General features: G+C 36.5%; 1 protein-coding gene across 1 annotated transcript in view; it reads right to left on the bottom strand.

Moving 5' to 3' along the window:
* Positions 1 to 14,659, bottom strand: part of LOC107601913 (ryanodine receptor 3-like) — an 81,613-nt gene extending 66,954 nt beyond the window's left edge. Inside the window, exon 1 of the mRNA XM_016294278.1 lies at positions 14,540 to 14,659. Coding sequence (XP_016149764.1) covers positions 14,540 to 14,587 — 48 coding nt within the window. The 5' untranslated portion in view covers positions 14,588 to 14,659. The remainder of the gene's footprint in view (positions 1 to 14,539) is intronic.
* Positions 14,660 to 18,152: the final 3,493 nt, after the last annotated feature.

The following is an 18,152-nucleotide window of genomic DNA, read 5'->3' as shown; positions in this document are numbered from 1 at the left end:
TTATACTCATGTAGAATAAAGGTACATATGTACTGTACTTATGTACAATATTCAAGTAAATGTACTAAGTTACTGTCCGCCTCTGGTAACAACTTAAATCTGCATATACAATAAACTATAGTATTAATTTAGATCTCTCTGCAGTAAGGATTTTGCAGGTTTTAATAAAATGTTATTTAATAACAGTAGTAAGCTAAATAAGATTATTTCCAGTACGTGCCTCAGGCTTGCAAAGTATTATCAACTCCTTTATGAGCATCAACAGTAATCCTCGGCAAACTTTCAACACTTTGACGGTCAGCAAACTTTGGCTGTGCGTCTCGTTAAGGAGTGGCAACAAGAATGGGATACGGGAAACACAGGATGTCATCTTTATAAAATACAGCGAGAAGTAGGAGTAGTGAGGATATCAACATTTTATCAAGTTTAAGGGTTGGTCACATGTTGAATAAAACTTTTAAATGAATAAATAAACATCCAACAGGATTATGTCAGCAGTGTTGCACACTTGAAATATGAGACTATAGACAAGCGTAATGAAATGAAGATCAGGTTCATCTTTAATTAACAAAACAAGCGAAAACAAAACGGAGCACAAACATGGCACATCTCTCTTTCTTGCTCACTGCAGAACGTTCAGGACCCCAAAACTTTTTCTAGCTGCCCCACTTGTGCCTGATAATGCTATGTGTCTTTCACAATGCCCTTGAATCAAAATAAATGAATAGTTGTACATAAAATAACAGTAAATAAAACAATAATAAAACAAAACCTGACAAGCATCTTTATTTTTTTTAAGGGGGGGGTACACAAGTTATAATCATGATTTCTATGTTTGCCACAAGAGGAGTCAGTGGAACATCTATGTGTTTGTCAAAAGTATTTTAATGAAAAAGAAACAATGAAGAAGGAACTTAGAAAGGTGGGAGTGGAAGGAATAAAGCTAAAAAAAAAAGTATAATCACTTATGGATTAGAGAGCTTATTTCTTTATCTCAAAAGTACAGAACTGATAAAGAGAATGAAGGGTTTCTTTTATGAAATGGGTAAACTCCAACACTGAGGGTGGTGATGATGCACCTTAACGCTGGTGCTACCCACCATAAAACAGAAGAAGAAGAATCAACCATCACTATTCAAGAATCAGCTACGGGAAATAGGTATAGTAGAGTTTAATTTTAAAAATATAGTAACATATGGAAATAGTGACCAAGGACGGAGATATTTGTTTAATTTTCTAAGGAGGACTGGACTGGAAGGACGAATTTAATTAAGATATAGTAAGTTAAAGTGAGACAGCAGATGGCAGTAATGCAACACTATGGATGCCAACTGCCGTAAAACTCAGAGCCATTTGCGTTCAGTTGGTGTTTATAGTGAGCATTTAAAATCATAAGTGTTTTCAGTTCAGTCTTAGAATGATTCAGTTAGTCGCTAAGTGTGTCCCTGGCTTTAGGTTGCATATCAGTATTTATGATTTGTTATACTTCCCAAATCAGATCATTACTAGACTACATTACTACCTCTGGATCAAATTTCAGTAACTATACAACCATGTTTTGTGGAAGCATGGATGCATGATTTGTTTCATATTTTGTTTAACTAATAGTTATTTTCACCTGTTAGGTTGTTAGTAACTGATTGCAATGACATATTGTTCTCTGTGTTTCAGGATGCGTCAAGTCTTTCCAAGGGGACAAAGAATTTGAAGTTAAGAATCGAAAAGGAGTCATCAAAACAACACCAGAAGCAGAATGTATCTGTTAAATTGAAATGTCTGTCGAATGCCAACACCAAACTGAAAATGAGTTTAACACAATGATATAACAGAGGTCTCACATGGTGAGCTCACAGTATGAGCACAAAGTGAGTGTGCAGTGACCTCACATTGTGACCACAGTATGAGCACACAGTGAGTGTGCAGTGACCTCACATTGAGACCACAGTATGAGCGCACAGTGAGTGTGCAGTGACCTCACATTGTGACCACAGTATGAGCACACAGTGAGTGTGCAGTGACCTCACATTGCGAACACAGTATGAGCACACAGTGAGTGTGCAGTGACCTCACATTGTGACCACAGTATGAGCACACAGTGAGTGTGCAGTGACCTCACATAGTGAACATAGTATGAGCACACAGTGAGTGCGCTGTGTGGTTACACTTTTAGCTCACTGTGACACACACATTGTGACCACACCATGAGAATCATGTGAGCTCATGGTGACATCATTGTGAGATCAAATTGTTGACTGGGTAAGCTATGCTAAAACTGAAGAATGACAACAGGAACTCTGGTACTCTGACAGTAAAGCAGTGGAGCACCTAGTAACATAATACAGATGCCAAACCAACATCTGTTGTTAACAAATAAGCCTGTATATAAATCTGTTTTCATACATTACCTTTCATGAAACTCTATTTGTTAATAAGTTCAGTCTCCGCCAAAAAGCATTATTACCTATACTACACTCTAAAAAATGCTGGGTTTGTCCCTATTTTACCCAGCACTGGGTTGTATTTAATCCAGCATTTTTTAGAGTGTACCATTAAAAAGTTTGGGGTCAGTAAGATTTTTTTTTTTTTAAACAATAAATGATCAATTAAAAATTGAACGCATACATACACTCTAAAAAATGCTGGGTTGTTTCAACCCAACTTTGGGTCAAATATGGACTAACCCAACTTTTGGGTTAAAAATGTAATGTAAAAATTTAACCCAGCAACTGGGTTAGTCTATATTTGACCCAAAGTTGGGTTGAAACAACACAGCATTTTTTAGAGTGTATATGGATAAAATATACAAACATCACTCAAATCTACAGTATATGGTATGATTCTTGTCTAGATTGTAAGCAGTCTCAAAAATTGCTACTGCATATCAGTGGAGGCATATCATAACTGGGGCCAAATTTGAGTGCATTTTATTTTGTGATTTCACTGGAATGGAGAGCAGGCCTCAGCACAGGTTTGGTGTCACATTAACATACACAAATATGTTTGGATCAAGTACACTTTAGATACTGCTGCAAACTGATCAAATCAAATGGTGAGATTTTTTTTTAACCCATACAGTGAAAGTCAATCAGGTCAAGTGTTGTTTTGGATCTCATTGGACAAAAATAATGATTTTTTAAAAATATTCTTTTGTGTTCTACAGAAGAAGTAAAGTCATAAAGGTTTGGAGCAACATGAAGGTGATTTTGGGACAAACTAGCCTATTCCTTTACCACTCTGCATAATATGCGCAATAGTGCCAATTAAAATTTAAAAAAAAAACTCATATGTACATATTGTCACAAATTCTGTGCACAACATTTAAAGGGGTCCTATTATGCTCTTTTACAAAGTCTTGATTTTGTTTTGGGGATGTACTAGAACAGGCTCTCATACTAGGTTGTTTGAAAAACACATTATTCTTCACATATTTTACATTATTACAACACCTCTCTCCCCAGTCTGGCATGAACGGCTCGAATAGTTCCTGTATCAAATGAAGGCCCGCCTTCTGAAATACGAAATGTGCTGTGATTGGTTAGCTGGGCCAGTGTGTGTTGTGATTGGCAGCACTCTGCGCCTGGTCGGGAAATATCATGCATCAATTTCAAACCAGGTCTCGTCCCATTTGTGATATCACAAATCCCGGAAAATATGCGTTGTAGTCCAAACGAGTCATTCGTTGTAGTTTTTGAAAAGTGATTTCTGTTAAATAAAATATCTCCTTTTGAAGTGGACTTTGAATTTTGTAACTTTGCAGATCTTTTTTATGCTCAAACAGCAACATTACAGACTAACTAAAATTGAAAAAGCATAATAGGACCCCTTTAAAAAATATGCTTATTTGTGCTTTGTTATACATATATGTGTGTGTATATTAGGGCTGTGCAAAAAATCGAATGCAATTCTCATTGAAGGAGCGGCTTTACTGACGAGATGCACATGAAAATCGCATTCGATTTTTTGCACATATATATATATATATATCACATTCAATAGAATTGATGTGCAACATATCTCATATGCAATATGCTAAATCAAACATATTTATTAAACTACATGTACATACTGTCACAAATTATGTGCACTACATTTCCCCTTGCATATATCTAACAAGGGTTAAGTGTATCTGTGCTTTGGGTGTATGTTCTATATACACTCTGTTTACTTTAAACATATTCTATTTACTTATTTTTGGCAATAAAAGATTATTCTGATTCTGATTAATGCACAGCATTAGGATAAGTAAGACAAATGTTTGTGTTTGAGACTGTACACACAGTGATGTGCAGATGTATGCATGTATCTATTTACAATATCAGTGTTTCCCAACCGAGGTGCCATCTGTCGAGAGTTGGGGTGCCGTGTAAAAAAAATCCTTTTTAATATTTTTAAATTGCTAAAATGTTCAAAAAAAGCATCTATTATATAATATCCATTTCTGATGTCGCCAATAATTAGAGATGCACCGAAATTTCGCTCTGCGTATTATCCCACTCTATATGCGTGTGCGCTCCGCTCAGTCGCTCATGGCCCATTAAAAGTCTACATTAGTCTACATTAAAATCTGTCATATAAATTGGTCTCTTCATTAGAAATTAGCCTACTGATTGCCACCATTGACGGACAAATTTTTTTAATAATATAAAACATCTGTCTGACATTATACTCTGCAGTTCTTCCCTGTTGTACCGAATATCTATACTTTTCAAATTATCATATCGATGTTAGAAATTCAAATATTGTGACAAAATTAATTTTGTAGGGTGCCACAAGTTTGTTAAAATTTCCAAAGGGTGCCGCGACTAAAAAAAGGTTGGGAAACACTGTACAATACAGCGTTATCAGCCTAATGCAGTAGAGTGGTCTTTATCTAAAAGAGGAGATCTTCCCTTTCTTAGGTCCCATCTAGATCCCCAGCCAAGGAATTTGGTGAATCTGCAGCAAAGTGATCCAGGGGAGAGCTGCAAAGCCATCTGCAAAACAGCTAAGGGGCAGAGTCACAGTCTATCTATAGGGGTGTTGTGTTTTTAAGGATGCAGGGGGTGGGGTGCATCTGCTCCAAATCACAAGGGCAAGAACCAGAACTCTCCAAACTCTCTGTTATGTGTCCATATCCTGTACGCATGACTGCCTGGACCTTCTGCCAAACCAATCTGTGCCTGACAGACCAACCCTATTCAAGCCATCGTGCCTGTGAGTTCAAGCACAGGTGCAACAGAGAAATGTGGGTCGCTCCCCCCCCCCCCCCTCCCCCTTCACCATGCTCAGTTTGTGTCTTTAAGGACATGAACAGGTGTGTGTGTGTGGCCTGAACACTTCAGGGACTGTAACCCAAGAGGTCCTGATGTGCTCTGGTGCCAAATAAATGCTCACAACTCACCCGGCCCTGCCACTGACATGAAATTGAGAAAAGGTGAATACACAAAATTGCCCCTCCCACAATGCTATTTTGATATATACACACATGCTCAGTCTCGAACACTGCAGAATTGTTCAGTCGTCTAAAAGATGATGTTTCTATCTCCAAACACATCATAAATCATTTTAAGTACAGTGAGGTCTAAAAGTCTGAGACCACTAGGGAAAATGAATTTTTCTAATTAAATGCAAATTTTATATTAACACCATAACAATTTGAGTGGAATTGTACACATGCTTACTTGATTAGTAATTGAATGTTTCTAATAAATTTTTGCATAATTATTTTTTCAAAGATTAGGATTTTCAAAGCCCAAAAAAATCTGTTTATATACTGTTTCAGACTTCAGACTTCAGACTCCACTGCCAACTTGTCAATAGAAAAAGAACAATTTAGAGTACATTTTGGCATTTCATGGTGCTCTCACATAAAGTGGGAGTTTGAAGAGATGGTTCTTTGTTTTTTTCCCTATCTCAGCTGAACTCTTATTCCTTAAATAACTCAAATTCATTGCCAGCTACAGCACTTCACCAAGCAGGTGGCTCACACCCCTGTATGTGACAGCTTAATGAGATAGTTGAATGAGCTCACATCTTTATCACCTCCATATCTGCATCCAGTTAACTTGCAGAGTCTTTCAATAATGCTCTATGAGAAAGAGATGCTCACCTTGAACTAAAAGTAAGAAAAAATTACAATGGCTTTCTCAAACTTTTAAAGGCCAAATACATAATTTAGTTCTGCAAACTGATGACAGGCACCCTTTCAGGAGAAGCCAATAGTCAGTTGTTATTTTTTTAAATTTATGTTAAGTTGTGAAGTACTACACTACCCTCAAATGTAAAGCAAGATATATCAATCAGAGAAGTTGTTACTATGGAAACAGGAACTGATGGACTTGCAGTCCAGCATTACTACCATTCCAAAGTTGGGGGATGGTAGCATTTTTTATTTTTAAGATGTTATGCTCACCAAGGCTATATTTATTTGTTCAAAAATACAGTAAAACAGTAATATTGTGAAATTGTATTAAAATAAATTCTCTATTATAGTATATTTAAAAATTGTCATTTATTTCTTTAATGACAAATCAAATGACGGCAGTATTTTCAGCAGCCATTACTCCAGTTTTCATCCAGAAATCATTCTAATATGCTGATTTGGTGTCCAAGAAAACATTTCTTATTATTATCAAAGTTGAAAACGGTTGTGCTGCTTCATGTTTTTGTGGAATAAAAACATGAAACACATTTTTTCAGGACTCTTTTCTGAATAGAAAGAACAGCATTTATTTAAAATGGAAACTTTTGTATAAATGTCTCGAGTCTAATTTTTGACCAATATATGTATACATATTTTTTTTATATATATATATACGTGTGTGTGTGTGTGTACATATATCTTTGACCCCAAACTTTAGAATGGTAATGTATATATAATATATATATATTTTTTAAATGGTGTATTTTTATATTTAAAGTCAATGAATTATAGCCAGTAGTTTTGTAATATTGTATTATCACAGCTGATCGATTACATAAATAGTGCTTCATGGGAATAGTTTCATTTCATAAAAGACATTAGGTACCTTAGTCTTTTTATCTGCTTTTTTAAAAAGCATTTTTGCTTCAAATTAAAAATTGTAATGTTGTAATTCATCACAGAGTTGTTTGATTCAAGGTTTAAAACTGTTTATTGAAGAATATGTTGAAATCTGAAAGGAGAAAATAAATGGAAAGTATACTGCGAGAAGCTCTCATCACTCTAATCATATTGCTTGACATGGTCTTACAGCAAGATTTTTTTTTTCACAATTCAAGAATTTTCCACAGACCCCTTGGCTATCTAAGACTGAGAAACATTAATACAGAAGCACTGTGTGAAAGAATCACTTTTTGTGCTCTATAAAATCCATGTCTAACTGGATGAATGATTCTAATTAAATTTAATGTATCTAATTTTCACAGTTCAAACTGATTTCATTGTAGAGACATGCACAAAGAGGTTATTAATTGAAATTCAACTTTGTTTCACACAAATAACGCAGTTAATGTGATTTTTTTCACTCTTTATTCTCTAGCTGAAGTAATCACACAATGTAACTAAAGAGGCTGGATACACACTGAGTATCTTTGCACATTACAACCGTAAGTGACTCTCTTCTTTGTCCTACAACTGATGTAGATCTACTTTGTTGGTGATCAGACTCTCAAAGAGCCAGCATCTTTCACATAATATCCGAAGTTATGAAGAAAAAGTATAACAAAAGAGGCCATTCAGAGAAAATCGATAAAAAATGCAAAAGCCTTTTCACCAGTGCTGTCAAGCAACCTTACACAGACATTTCCCTCTTGAGTCCTTGAGTGACACAGCAGAAGTCCTGCTGTGATGTTTTAAAGGAGTCTGAGAGCACTGCTAAAAATGTGATTGGGTCAGGGAGACGAGCTTCAGGGTGCTTGAGACCGAGAAGTTTACAGACAGCAAGAACTGTGCCTCTGCTGCAGCCAAATTAAAAAATTGAGTGAGCAAGTGAGTGAGTGAGTGAGTGATGTGATGTGTGGCAGAATATGGTGATCAGTACTAAGAATTTGTGCTCTGAATTTCACCCATCCAAGCACACACACACAGCAGTGAGTAAAGAATAAACACACACACCCGGAGCAGTGGGCAGCCATTTTTGCTGTGGCACCCAGGAGCAGTTGGGGGTTCGGTGCCTTGCTCAAGGGGCTCACCTCAGTCTCCGACTCTCTAACCATTATGCCACGAATTGTATTAGTCTGCAGTCTAGGCTCACTTAGCATGCACACTGCTGGGAAAAATAGCCTCACGCAAGAGAAAATAGCTTGCATGCATGCCTGAGTGACCACAATCTAAACTAACAAATGAATTCAGAAAGACTCCCGGTAGACAGAGATATCGCTGGATGTGGATAAAATACAGATGTATCAGGTGAGGTTTGGTCAGAGAAGAAGGTCTGAACTCTGAGTTCACTGACTACGGCTAGAGGAGCAATTAATGCACTGAGAACGATCCCAAAACTGTCATCACTTGCTCACTTTCATGCTATTCCAAACCCCAGTGACTGAAATCCTAAATTCATTTTTTGATCATGTATACTGTACTGTTTCCATATAATTGCAAAGACACAAAAAGTACATTTTGAAGAATATCCTGATTAAGGAATATGAATGGGAAAATATATACTCAAGCTTTTAAAAATGGCAAAAAGTATCATAAAATATCAAAAATACTGTCAAAATGTGATTATTTTAAAGAGGGTGATTCTTTTCTGTACCCACTGTACATTTCAGTTTGTTTCTCACACAAAGCAATCATATGACTTCAGAAAAGCTGGAATATTGTATAGTGTCTTATGGACTACTTTTATAATACTTTTATGGAATGTTTTGACAGCATATCCTCATTCACATTCATTATACACTCTACAATTACAAAGCTTTGGGGTTGTTAATATTTTTTAAATAACGTCACTTATGCTCACCAAGGCTGCATTTATTTGATTTTAAAAAATAAAATATTATTAAAATCTCAAATAACTGTTATCTATTTTAATATATTGTAAAATTTAATTTATTCCTGTGATGGCAAAACTGAATTTTCTGCAGCTATTACTCCAGTCTTCAGTCACATGATCCTACAGAAATCTTTCTAATATACTGATTTGCTGCTCAAGAAACATTTCTTATTATTATGAATATTGAAAACAGTTGTGCTGCCTAATGTTTTTGTGGTATGATACATTTTAACCAGGATTATTTGATGCACAGTAAGTTCAAAAGTTCAAAATCTTTTATAACATTATAAATGCCTTTACTGTCACTTTTATAGTTTAATGCATTCCTGCTAAATTGAAGTATTACGTCTTTTTCAAAAGGATAAATCTTACTGACTCCAAACTCTGAGCTTTTGAACAACATTGTATTTCAGAATATTTTTCCAAAAAATACTTTTATTTTCTTGTTTCACACAAAGTCAAGAAGGTGAATATATATTTCAGAATTTTCATTTGCGGGTGAACTTTCACTTTAAGAACTTGCTTGGGTATTTCCTCTGACCAATGCTGTTGTGCTCTTAAGTAAGCTGTCAGCTCCAGGGCCCCCCAAGACAGTCTCACTGCTGCGAGGCCCATGTGTTAGACAAGCAAAAGCTATGCCACATATCTGCTGACTTTACTGAGACAAGAATTCCTGTGTAATCCCGCTGAAACTAATAGCCTGAAGTGGATTTTATAACAGTTAACGAGCTCAACCCATACAACCATCTGATAGAATCCTATCAGATGAATAATACACTAAACATGCTTTACAAATGTTAGTACAATAAACACCCACACAAACACTCTTGAGTCTGAGCACTTGTGTTGTCCTTTAGCACAGATGGCTTGTTCCCTTTGGGATAAACCAATGCCAGAGGCCACAACAAGAGCAGTGACATCAGTCTGGGTTCAATTAATCTGAAAGAAGCTCAATGAACTGAGGCTGCCACATGAAGCTCATAGACCGCAGACGAGTCAGCACTCTTATTCAAACAGTAGAGGGATGCACACACACACAATTCAATTCACGTACTGTGGATTTCAGCTGTGGCCCAAAGCTCTGTGGTTTACCTTTTACCTGGGCACCTCTCATTACTCATAGTCACTGAAGCTATCAACACTCAGCAGCACAGCCTCAGTGATGGTGGAATAGTGAAAGCAGATAAGCACAAAACACTTTAAAATCTCTACCTCAATTACTGATCAAAGATAAACACGCTAAGAGCTGTCAAAACAGTCCGGTGTGCTGCAAAAGTACTAGTGTATATTAAAGGTTATCTCTAGGAGGAGTTTCCTAAACAAAACTTTTTTGAAGAAACAAGAAATGGAAGAAAATTTGTGCTAATATGTAAAAATATGCTGTTCATTTTGTGTTTAAACAAAAAAATCCTGTACTTTACACACGCACACACAGAATATATATATATCTACATATACAGTATATATATATATATATGTGTGTGTGTGATAATGACTCTTCAACAAAAGTGTGTATATTGTAATTCATGTGATTTTTTTTCCAAGCATTACAGAGCAAATATCTATTAAAATCATTAATTATGTTCACTTTTTTGTAATTCCTACCCATCCATCCCATGTGTCAGTAATTTGGATTGAGGTGTTTTTGCAAGCAACAGCTTTCTCAAGTCTTCTTTTTTCAGGCATGTGGAATACAAAGATGGCAGAAAGTGTGTGTGTGTGTGTGTGCGTGTGTGTACGCGTTTTTGTGACAAATGAGGACATAAATTTGTATAATGACAAAGGTATGACATAGGTATTACAAGGAGAAGGTGACTTTTCAGGACATTACCCCATGTCCCCACTTTTCAAAACGCTTATAAATCACATAGAATGGAGTGTACTGAAAATCTGAAATAGCACAAAGTTTCCTGTAAGGGGTAGGTTTAGGGGTAGGGTTGGTGTAGGGCAATAGAATATACGGTCTGTACAGTATAAAAACCATTACGCCTATGGGATGTCCTCACTTTTCACAAATGTAAACCTGTGTGTGTGTGTGTGTGTGTGTGTGTGTAAAAAATAATATATACTCATAACAAACATAATAATACAGGAGGCAAATGGAAAACCACATGTTCATTTAAACTTGTCTTTCCACAATTGTTATTTACACAAAGAACAATAAACACCACCAAGGTAGCACACATGATACTAAAATAAAACAAAAGATATGAAATAAATAAATAAATACATACAAAAAATACTACTTTATAACTGCTATAACCCATTGATGCATGTTAAGGTATGTGCAAACTAAAACTCTATAACATAAATATTTTATTACAATTTCGGCAAACAATTAATTACACATTTCCATCGTGAAATACTGTACAATACAAGAGAGGGATGTTACGCCTATTCTCTTCATGCATAGATGACCTACAGTATATCTGCAACAGTCCTTTGAACGACATTCAAGAAGACGCATGAACAACTCTTATGTCAGCATATACAGTATCTCCTGATACCCACAATGTTTTACAAAATGAACAAGTAAATGGCAGCTCATGAGGTGAAGTTATGCAATTTACTCTTTTGGGGATAATTAAACTTGTTTATTGTGAGAAAAAAAAACATTCTTGTCAAACATTTGTTGTACTCAAGAAACATGTCACTGGAAAACTAAATCTGACAGCATTAAATCAAATTCATTAAATGACATATGGTTCTTTCAGTGATGACAAGCTAGTGAAACAGTCCATTTCCACGATGTAGAAAACAATCAATTTATCAATAACAAAAAAACACACACACAAATTAATCTCTAATCCAATTTACTTTTCATATACAAGTTTGTTAACATATTTAGCTGTAATATAAATCTTGCTCTATATTTTAAGTTATGTTTTAAGTATTTTAATTGATTTCTAACAGCTCCATGTTCTTCTGAGCAATGTTTTATTTTTCTTGCTTTAACTGGGGCCTCCTGAGCTTCTTGCCATTAAAAGTTTAATGCTCACTATAAAATTAATACTGAAGTCCTCCAAGGCCATTTTTACTGTAGATACAGACAGAGAATGCAGAGTCAAATTTACAGTTTATAGCTGATATGTTATAGTGCAGTCCTCATTTTACAGATATTCGACCACTCGATGGCAATGCAACAATTGACCAATCAGAATCAATTATTCCAGAGCATTGTGTTGAGGTGAGGATATGTTATACTAATCCAGATTTACAGTTCTCTTCGCATTTTTTTTTTATATGTTGTGATAGATGTTGACTTTAAAATACGATACTGTGCAAATAAAAATGGTGTTGAAACATCAGTGGCCTGGCTTGTTAAACTAGCTGATGCAATGACCTATGGAGCAGGAGCCTGAGAACTGTGTGCGCATGTGTGGTGGAAGCATTAACTTTTAAGAGGCTAAATTTAAACCCTGGACTGCAGAAGGCTTCCAGAACAACATAAACTCCAAATAAGCTCAGTGCTACTGGCAAACTCTACATCTGGATTTAAAGAAGTGTGCCTAAACAACATTGTCAAGTCTCATCAGACCAACACTGCACATTGGACACTGTATTCCTTGCCATTTCTCTAAAGAGAGCAGCTAAGTCTATAGTCTGAGTCACTATAAAACTCGGTTTTTAGTTTTGTTTTCATTATTTACATTTACAATAAATCATATGTTTTCCCATGGGCACTTACTCTAAACTTATTTATTACAACTTGATTAAATGCTGCCCATTATTGATGTCCTTCAGATGAAAAACTGCCTTGATTATCTGAGACCTTCTTTCTGATTAAATAGCGAACCATTTTCTACTATATGAACAAAAAGAAGCCAAAGAGAACGAATAACATCCGGATGCATATAAAATTCCCAGTAACTGGAGTGTGAAAACCATGCGACTGCACAGACAACCAACAGCAAAGACAGAATTGGGGCAACTTTCACAGAGGTCTATGGTGCATTAATATCCGCTATTTAGTGAGACTGTAACCTTCACTGCCAGAGTTCTCACTTTAACGCTTTAACAGGGAAGTGAGATGTCACACACCTGCCTCATGCAAGATGCTATAACAGACTGCAATAAATTGGTATGATAGATTTGATCTATGTTGCACATGCATTAAAACAATGCCGACACAAATTAATCAAGACAATAACTCAATATATATTTTACACGTTTTCTATTAGATATCTAACTGGAGCACCCAATCGCTTTTTTCATATGCATAAATTGTTTAAAGCACTGTGTTCCAACCTAAACTGTGACTTATCTCAGTACTCCTAATTAACTATTTCATTAGATAATGTCATAAGGCCTACTCAAAATTCTGTGTAAAAATGTAATGCCGGATAAAAGTCTAAAGACTAAATTATGCCTGCTCTGAGCCACTTCAGCCCCTACAGATATACAGATGTAATTTTTATATTGCCGCCGTATTGTCGTGAAGGCACTGTGTGATTCGTTGTGAAAGCAAAACTACTTTGTTTGGCCTTCCAAAAGAGGACGATATCTGCTTCGTCATGCCTGGTGCTGATCATTGCTGGTCGCTAAGGATCGCCGGATCGGCTTTCACCGTGGACGAAGCGGAGTCCAGCCCGGGGTCGTCACATGTGGTTGCGGCAAGCCCGCCGGACGCTCCTTCATCGAATCCGCCGCCTCTCACATTTCATTAAACCAAATACACAAAATAATGTTCTTTTTAGCAGCATCATATGCCCCTTTAAATAAAAACAAAAAATTCATAATAAAGAAGAAAATGCTGCTTGGATCCTTTCTCAGTGTACATGAGTGTATGTAAAAACCTTTAAAATATGGTAATTAGTCTGCATAACATCTCTACCAAACCGCCTCTACATTTTTATAGCTAACTAACTAATTAACTTCAATGTGACAGTAATTCACACCACGGTGTCATATCATATCATATCGTTTACACAGGTAGGAACTGCCATGCGCCACGGCATACGCAACCAATCTGCGTCTAACCACAGAAATAGAAAAGTCCTAAAGAAGGTGAGAGGATCGTATCAAATAGTAATCGCATGTGGGAAGACTTTATGAACACAAAACAGGGCACTTCTTTATGGCATGAAAAATACTGCAGAATTATGCTCAAAACAGCGCACGAGCGCCAACTGGATAACTCCCCTGTTGCGTTCGAGACCGTTACAACAAAGCACAAAAACATATGTATTCCTTCTTAGACAAACATGCACATCACAAACTGGATCAAATTAAAGTGGCAAACATCATTTGTCCTTGCACCTGCCTGATGCTCATTGAATTCCCCTTCACGCGCGTTGACTACAGGTGCGTCGCGAGCGCGAACTCGCACCTGACTCAAGTTCCAAATAAGGGAATAATACTCTAAATATCAGCTAATAAGACATCTTGCTATTATATATGCGTAACGATGCCAAATAAATCAATATGACCACAAAGAGAAGCCCAACAGCGTTGCTTTAAACCCGGCGTACGAGCCAACATTTTTGATGCCTCAGCATTACACTACCTTTATAGTAATTAATCATCAAGAATGCGCCAAAAAACAATATTGCATTTGCAAAATAAAGAACGGCGTTTTTACTTACAGTTCGTAAGAACTGAACCTCATCTTCCCCTTCACCACCTTCGGCCATGGCTGTAGAAGAGCCTGCCTAGACTCCGAAAGCCACCACTGACAGCAGGCAGCGGAGCGGTGCTTCTCCTGTCCTGCCGATATTAGCATAGCGCTCCATCCACAGCCATATAGGGGAGAGCGGGCAAGCCCACTGCCGCTGCTGTCAATCTCTGACACGAGCGCTCCCGCTCTCAATGCCAGTGGAGCTCCATCCATCACGAGGACGATCGCATCTGCATCACCTGCGATGATGCACTTTTTATATTAAACGGAAAATATGAATGGGTTAAGTCAGCATGTAAAAAGACTCGCATACTGCAATATTAAACGTCTGTCACAAGCAGGGTTAACAGGTTGAATATGAGAAGGAGTGACGCTGTAAACGCTTTTTTGCTTAATTAAAGCCACCGGGACAGTGTTATACACCATTAAACTGAGAATTAGACTAATTGCATTTTACTTGGTTATGACCATGAAGAAAGGCTGAATCTAATAATGCCATTTTTCTACTGTAGATAAAAGCATTCGAGCTCTTTTTAATAGCTAAAATATATATATATATATATATATTTTTTTTTGACGTATAGCCTAACTGATGACTGGTTTATGTCATTTTTTCAAACCATTCATAATAAAAAAAAGTGACAGGACAAATGGAAAAATACAAGAAAAGCGATACAAAAGGTGCCAGTAATAAAAAATAATATTGATAACAAATATATAATAAATTAATACCGAAATATATCAAATGTAAAAGGTAAACAAAAAATACAATTACTGTAATCTTATCAAATCAAATAAAACAGGAATAGGCTACTTATACAGGAATAGACAACACTTACAATTAAACAAATGATAAAATGGAATAAATTAGACATTCAACAAAACATAAATGAACATCACGTTTCTGAGGGAATAGCTCAAATATGAGAAACATTTCAATTCTCCATTTTAAAGTAGGCTACATCATTAGCATAATTAGGCTACTTTACATACAAAATTGCTACATCATCAGTGAAGTGACAGGTAAAATAAAATATAAAATAGCAGTAATATTAATAAACAAAATATAATATTATAATAAACAAGAACAGGTTACTAATGCATATATATTTAGACGACACTTGAAAACATTTAAAAAATAAAATTAAAGTAGATATTTAAAATAGACATTTAACAAACATCAGGTTTCTGAGGACATGCATCTCAAATATGAGACCTATTCAGCTGAATAACATAGCATTTTATGCTAGTTTTATCTGAACGCTTGACTGCCAATGCCACGGCAGCATTCTCACGGTTCTACAGGTTTGACTGAGTCTCTAGATGAAATTCTGGCGTAACAGCTCTTTCTGGCGGCCAACAGCCTGTTGTGGCACGCTATCATGATCATTCATTTCTCCTGCTTGATCATGTCGCCAAAAACACAGATTTTGTAAATATTAAACATTTCTTTTGATTTTCTTGAAAAATGCGCAATTCACATTTTTGACTGCATGTCCAGTTTATAAAATATTTCTCCCATCTGTATCCTTCCAGCTTGTTTTAAAAAAATTTTTTACAGAATACTGTAACACTGACCTCAGATCTTGTATGATGACTGTACAAGAGTCAACAGTTAATCTCAGCCAGAGGGACAATATAGGAAAGACACATGGGACAGTTCGAATGAATACCAGAAAACCAGCAGTGGAAGAATTACAATTTTCATTCCAGATTACTGAGATTAGAGCATTGGTTGTGGATTTTTTATCGATTTCTACTTGCTTTATTTTGCAATCTGTTAATAGCAACTACTTAAATTTTTGCCTTTCTTAAGGCAAGACACAAGTGCTTATTAAATTAATGCAGCTGTAGTCAAAACTAAAATCAGCATAAAGTTTCAATTTTCACAAATTGCAGATGAGAACATTTCCCCAAAAAACTTACCAACCCCAATTTCTTGAACAGTGTATATCAAATTATATCAAATATATTCGACAAATGGTAATTTAAAATAATAGTTAACTAACTTTGATATTTTCTTTCTTAGTAAGATCCTTATAATGGTGAACACTCTAATAAACAGACTGTCATGGAAGGCAGCAGCACTGTTCTTCAGTTTTACAAATTAATCAGAGAGAAAAAACAGATAACTAAGTTTCTCACAGTCATTAACGGTCCATGCACCGTAAAGAATGGAGAGGCAGCTCTTAAGGGTAAATATTTGATTAGTTCTGGCAAGAAGGAGGTGGGACCATAAGACAAATGATGTCAGAAATAAGGTGATTTTTGAGGACCTGTTGGATCTGTGTGCAGACTGCAAAAGCAAGGTTGTGATGGGAAATCAACAGGGAAACATGAATGCAGACTTGGAAAGTGACCTTCATAGTGAAGAGTATCTGTGCTGCACCAGCAACCTGGAGAACAAGCTCATCGTTTCTCCTAAAAGCCTGAGAAAAGCCTCCAGAGGGCAGAAACACAAGAAATTGTGGATGAGGAGCTCACTAAAAGTGGAAAGGAGGATGCCCACATGCAAACTGAGACTAAATTCAACTACTGAACTACTCAACTCTCACACAAAGTTTTAAAAAATGAAAAAAGACAATGTGAGCATGAAGATCCTGGGATGCAGACTGAATTGAAAAATAACACCGCCAAGGATTCAAGGAGTTTTGAGCAAGATCTCTCCAGTGAGCTCTCAGAGTATGACAAAGGATTTGAACTTGACTCAAATGAGACGCAATATCTTCATGACCTGATGAAGACTACTACGCATAGTCCTCAAGAGAGGTCTCAAACAACAGGCATGAGTCAACTGTACCAGTGTGGGAATAAGCACATGGAGCAGCAGGAAGCAACGTCCAGAGTGAGAGATAAGATACTCGAAGTTCAGAACATTATTCACCAAAGTTTTTGCACCGGTTAAGACTGTTTAAAATATAGCACACATACCTCAACCGCAGGTGTGTTTTTGCCTATGGACAGTCACGTACCTATAGAGCACATGGACTTTTTCCCTTTGGAGCTCTGTGAAGAACTTAAGCCAACAAATATTAAATCAGGAAGGAAGAAATTTTTTTTCACTTCTTTAGATGCTGTCGCTTCACTTTCAACAAGATGCCCAAGCCTGGCCACTGTGTCTCCACCATTATCCCGTCTATCCTCACGCACCTCCAGGCCCCTGCCGCAGTACCGTATTCTGCTGCTACCTGATAAGGATGCGGAGGACTACAAAAGTATTTATTTGACACAAGAGGGCAAATATCTATATGGCAGCACAGAAAAGGACACCTATAATGCATCTGAATCTACAGTCAATGAACAGAGTGTCGGTTGGACCCCATCCACTACACCAATCATCCCCACTTCTCCAACTAAAGGTGTGTGACCTCTCTGTTCTCAAGATTATAACACTACCTGATTCTCTGGTCTTCTTGTAACTCACTTTGTTATTCTAAATCCTTCTTTCATGAAATGCATAACATTTAGTGGCCGGTGATTTATTTATACTGCATATGGTAAATATAGGCTAATATTTAAAAGAAATCATTGAAAAGGAATAATTCAGGATTGAAGTGTGCACATTGAGGAGGGATTGAGAA

This window comes from Sinocyclocheilus grahami, unplaced genomic scaffold, assembly GCF_001515645.1.
Source record: "Sinocyclocheilus grahami isolate Dianchi unplaced genomic scaffold, SAMN03320097.WGS_v1.1 scaffold15.1, whole genome shotgun sequence".
NCBI lineage: Eukaryota > Metazoa > Chordata > Actinopteri > Cypriniformes > Cyprinidae > Sinocyclocheilus > Sinocyclocheilus grahami.
Note: the sequence above shows the minus strand (reverse complement) of the source record. Positions and strands in the feature narration are given on the sequence as shown.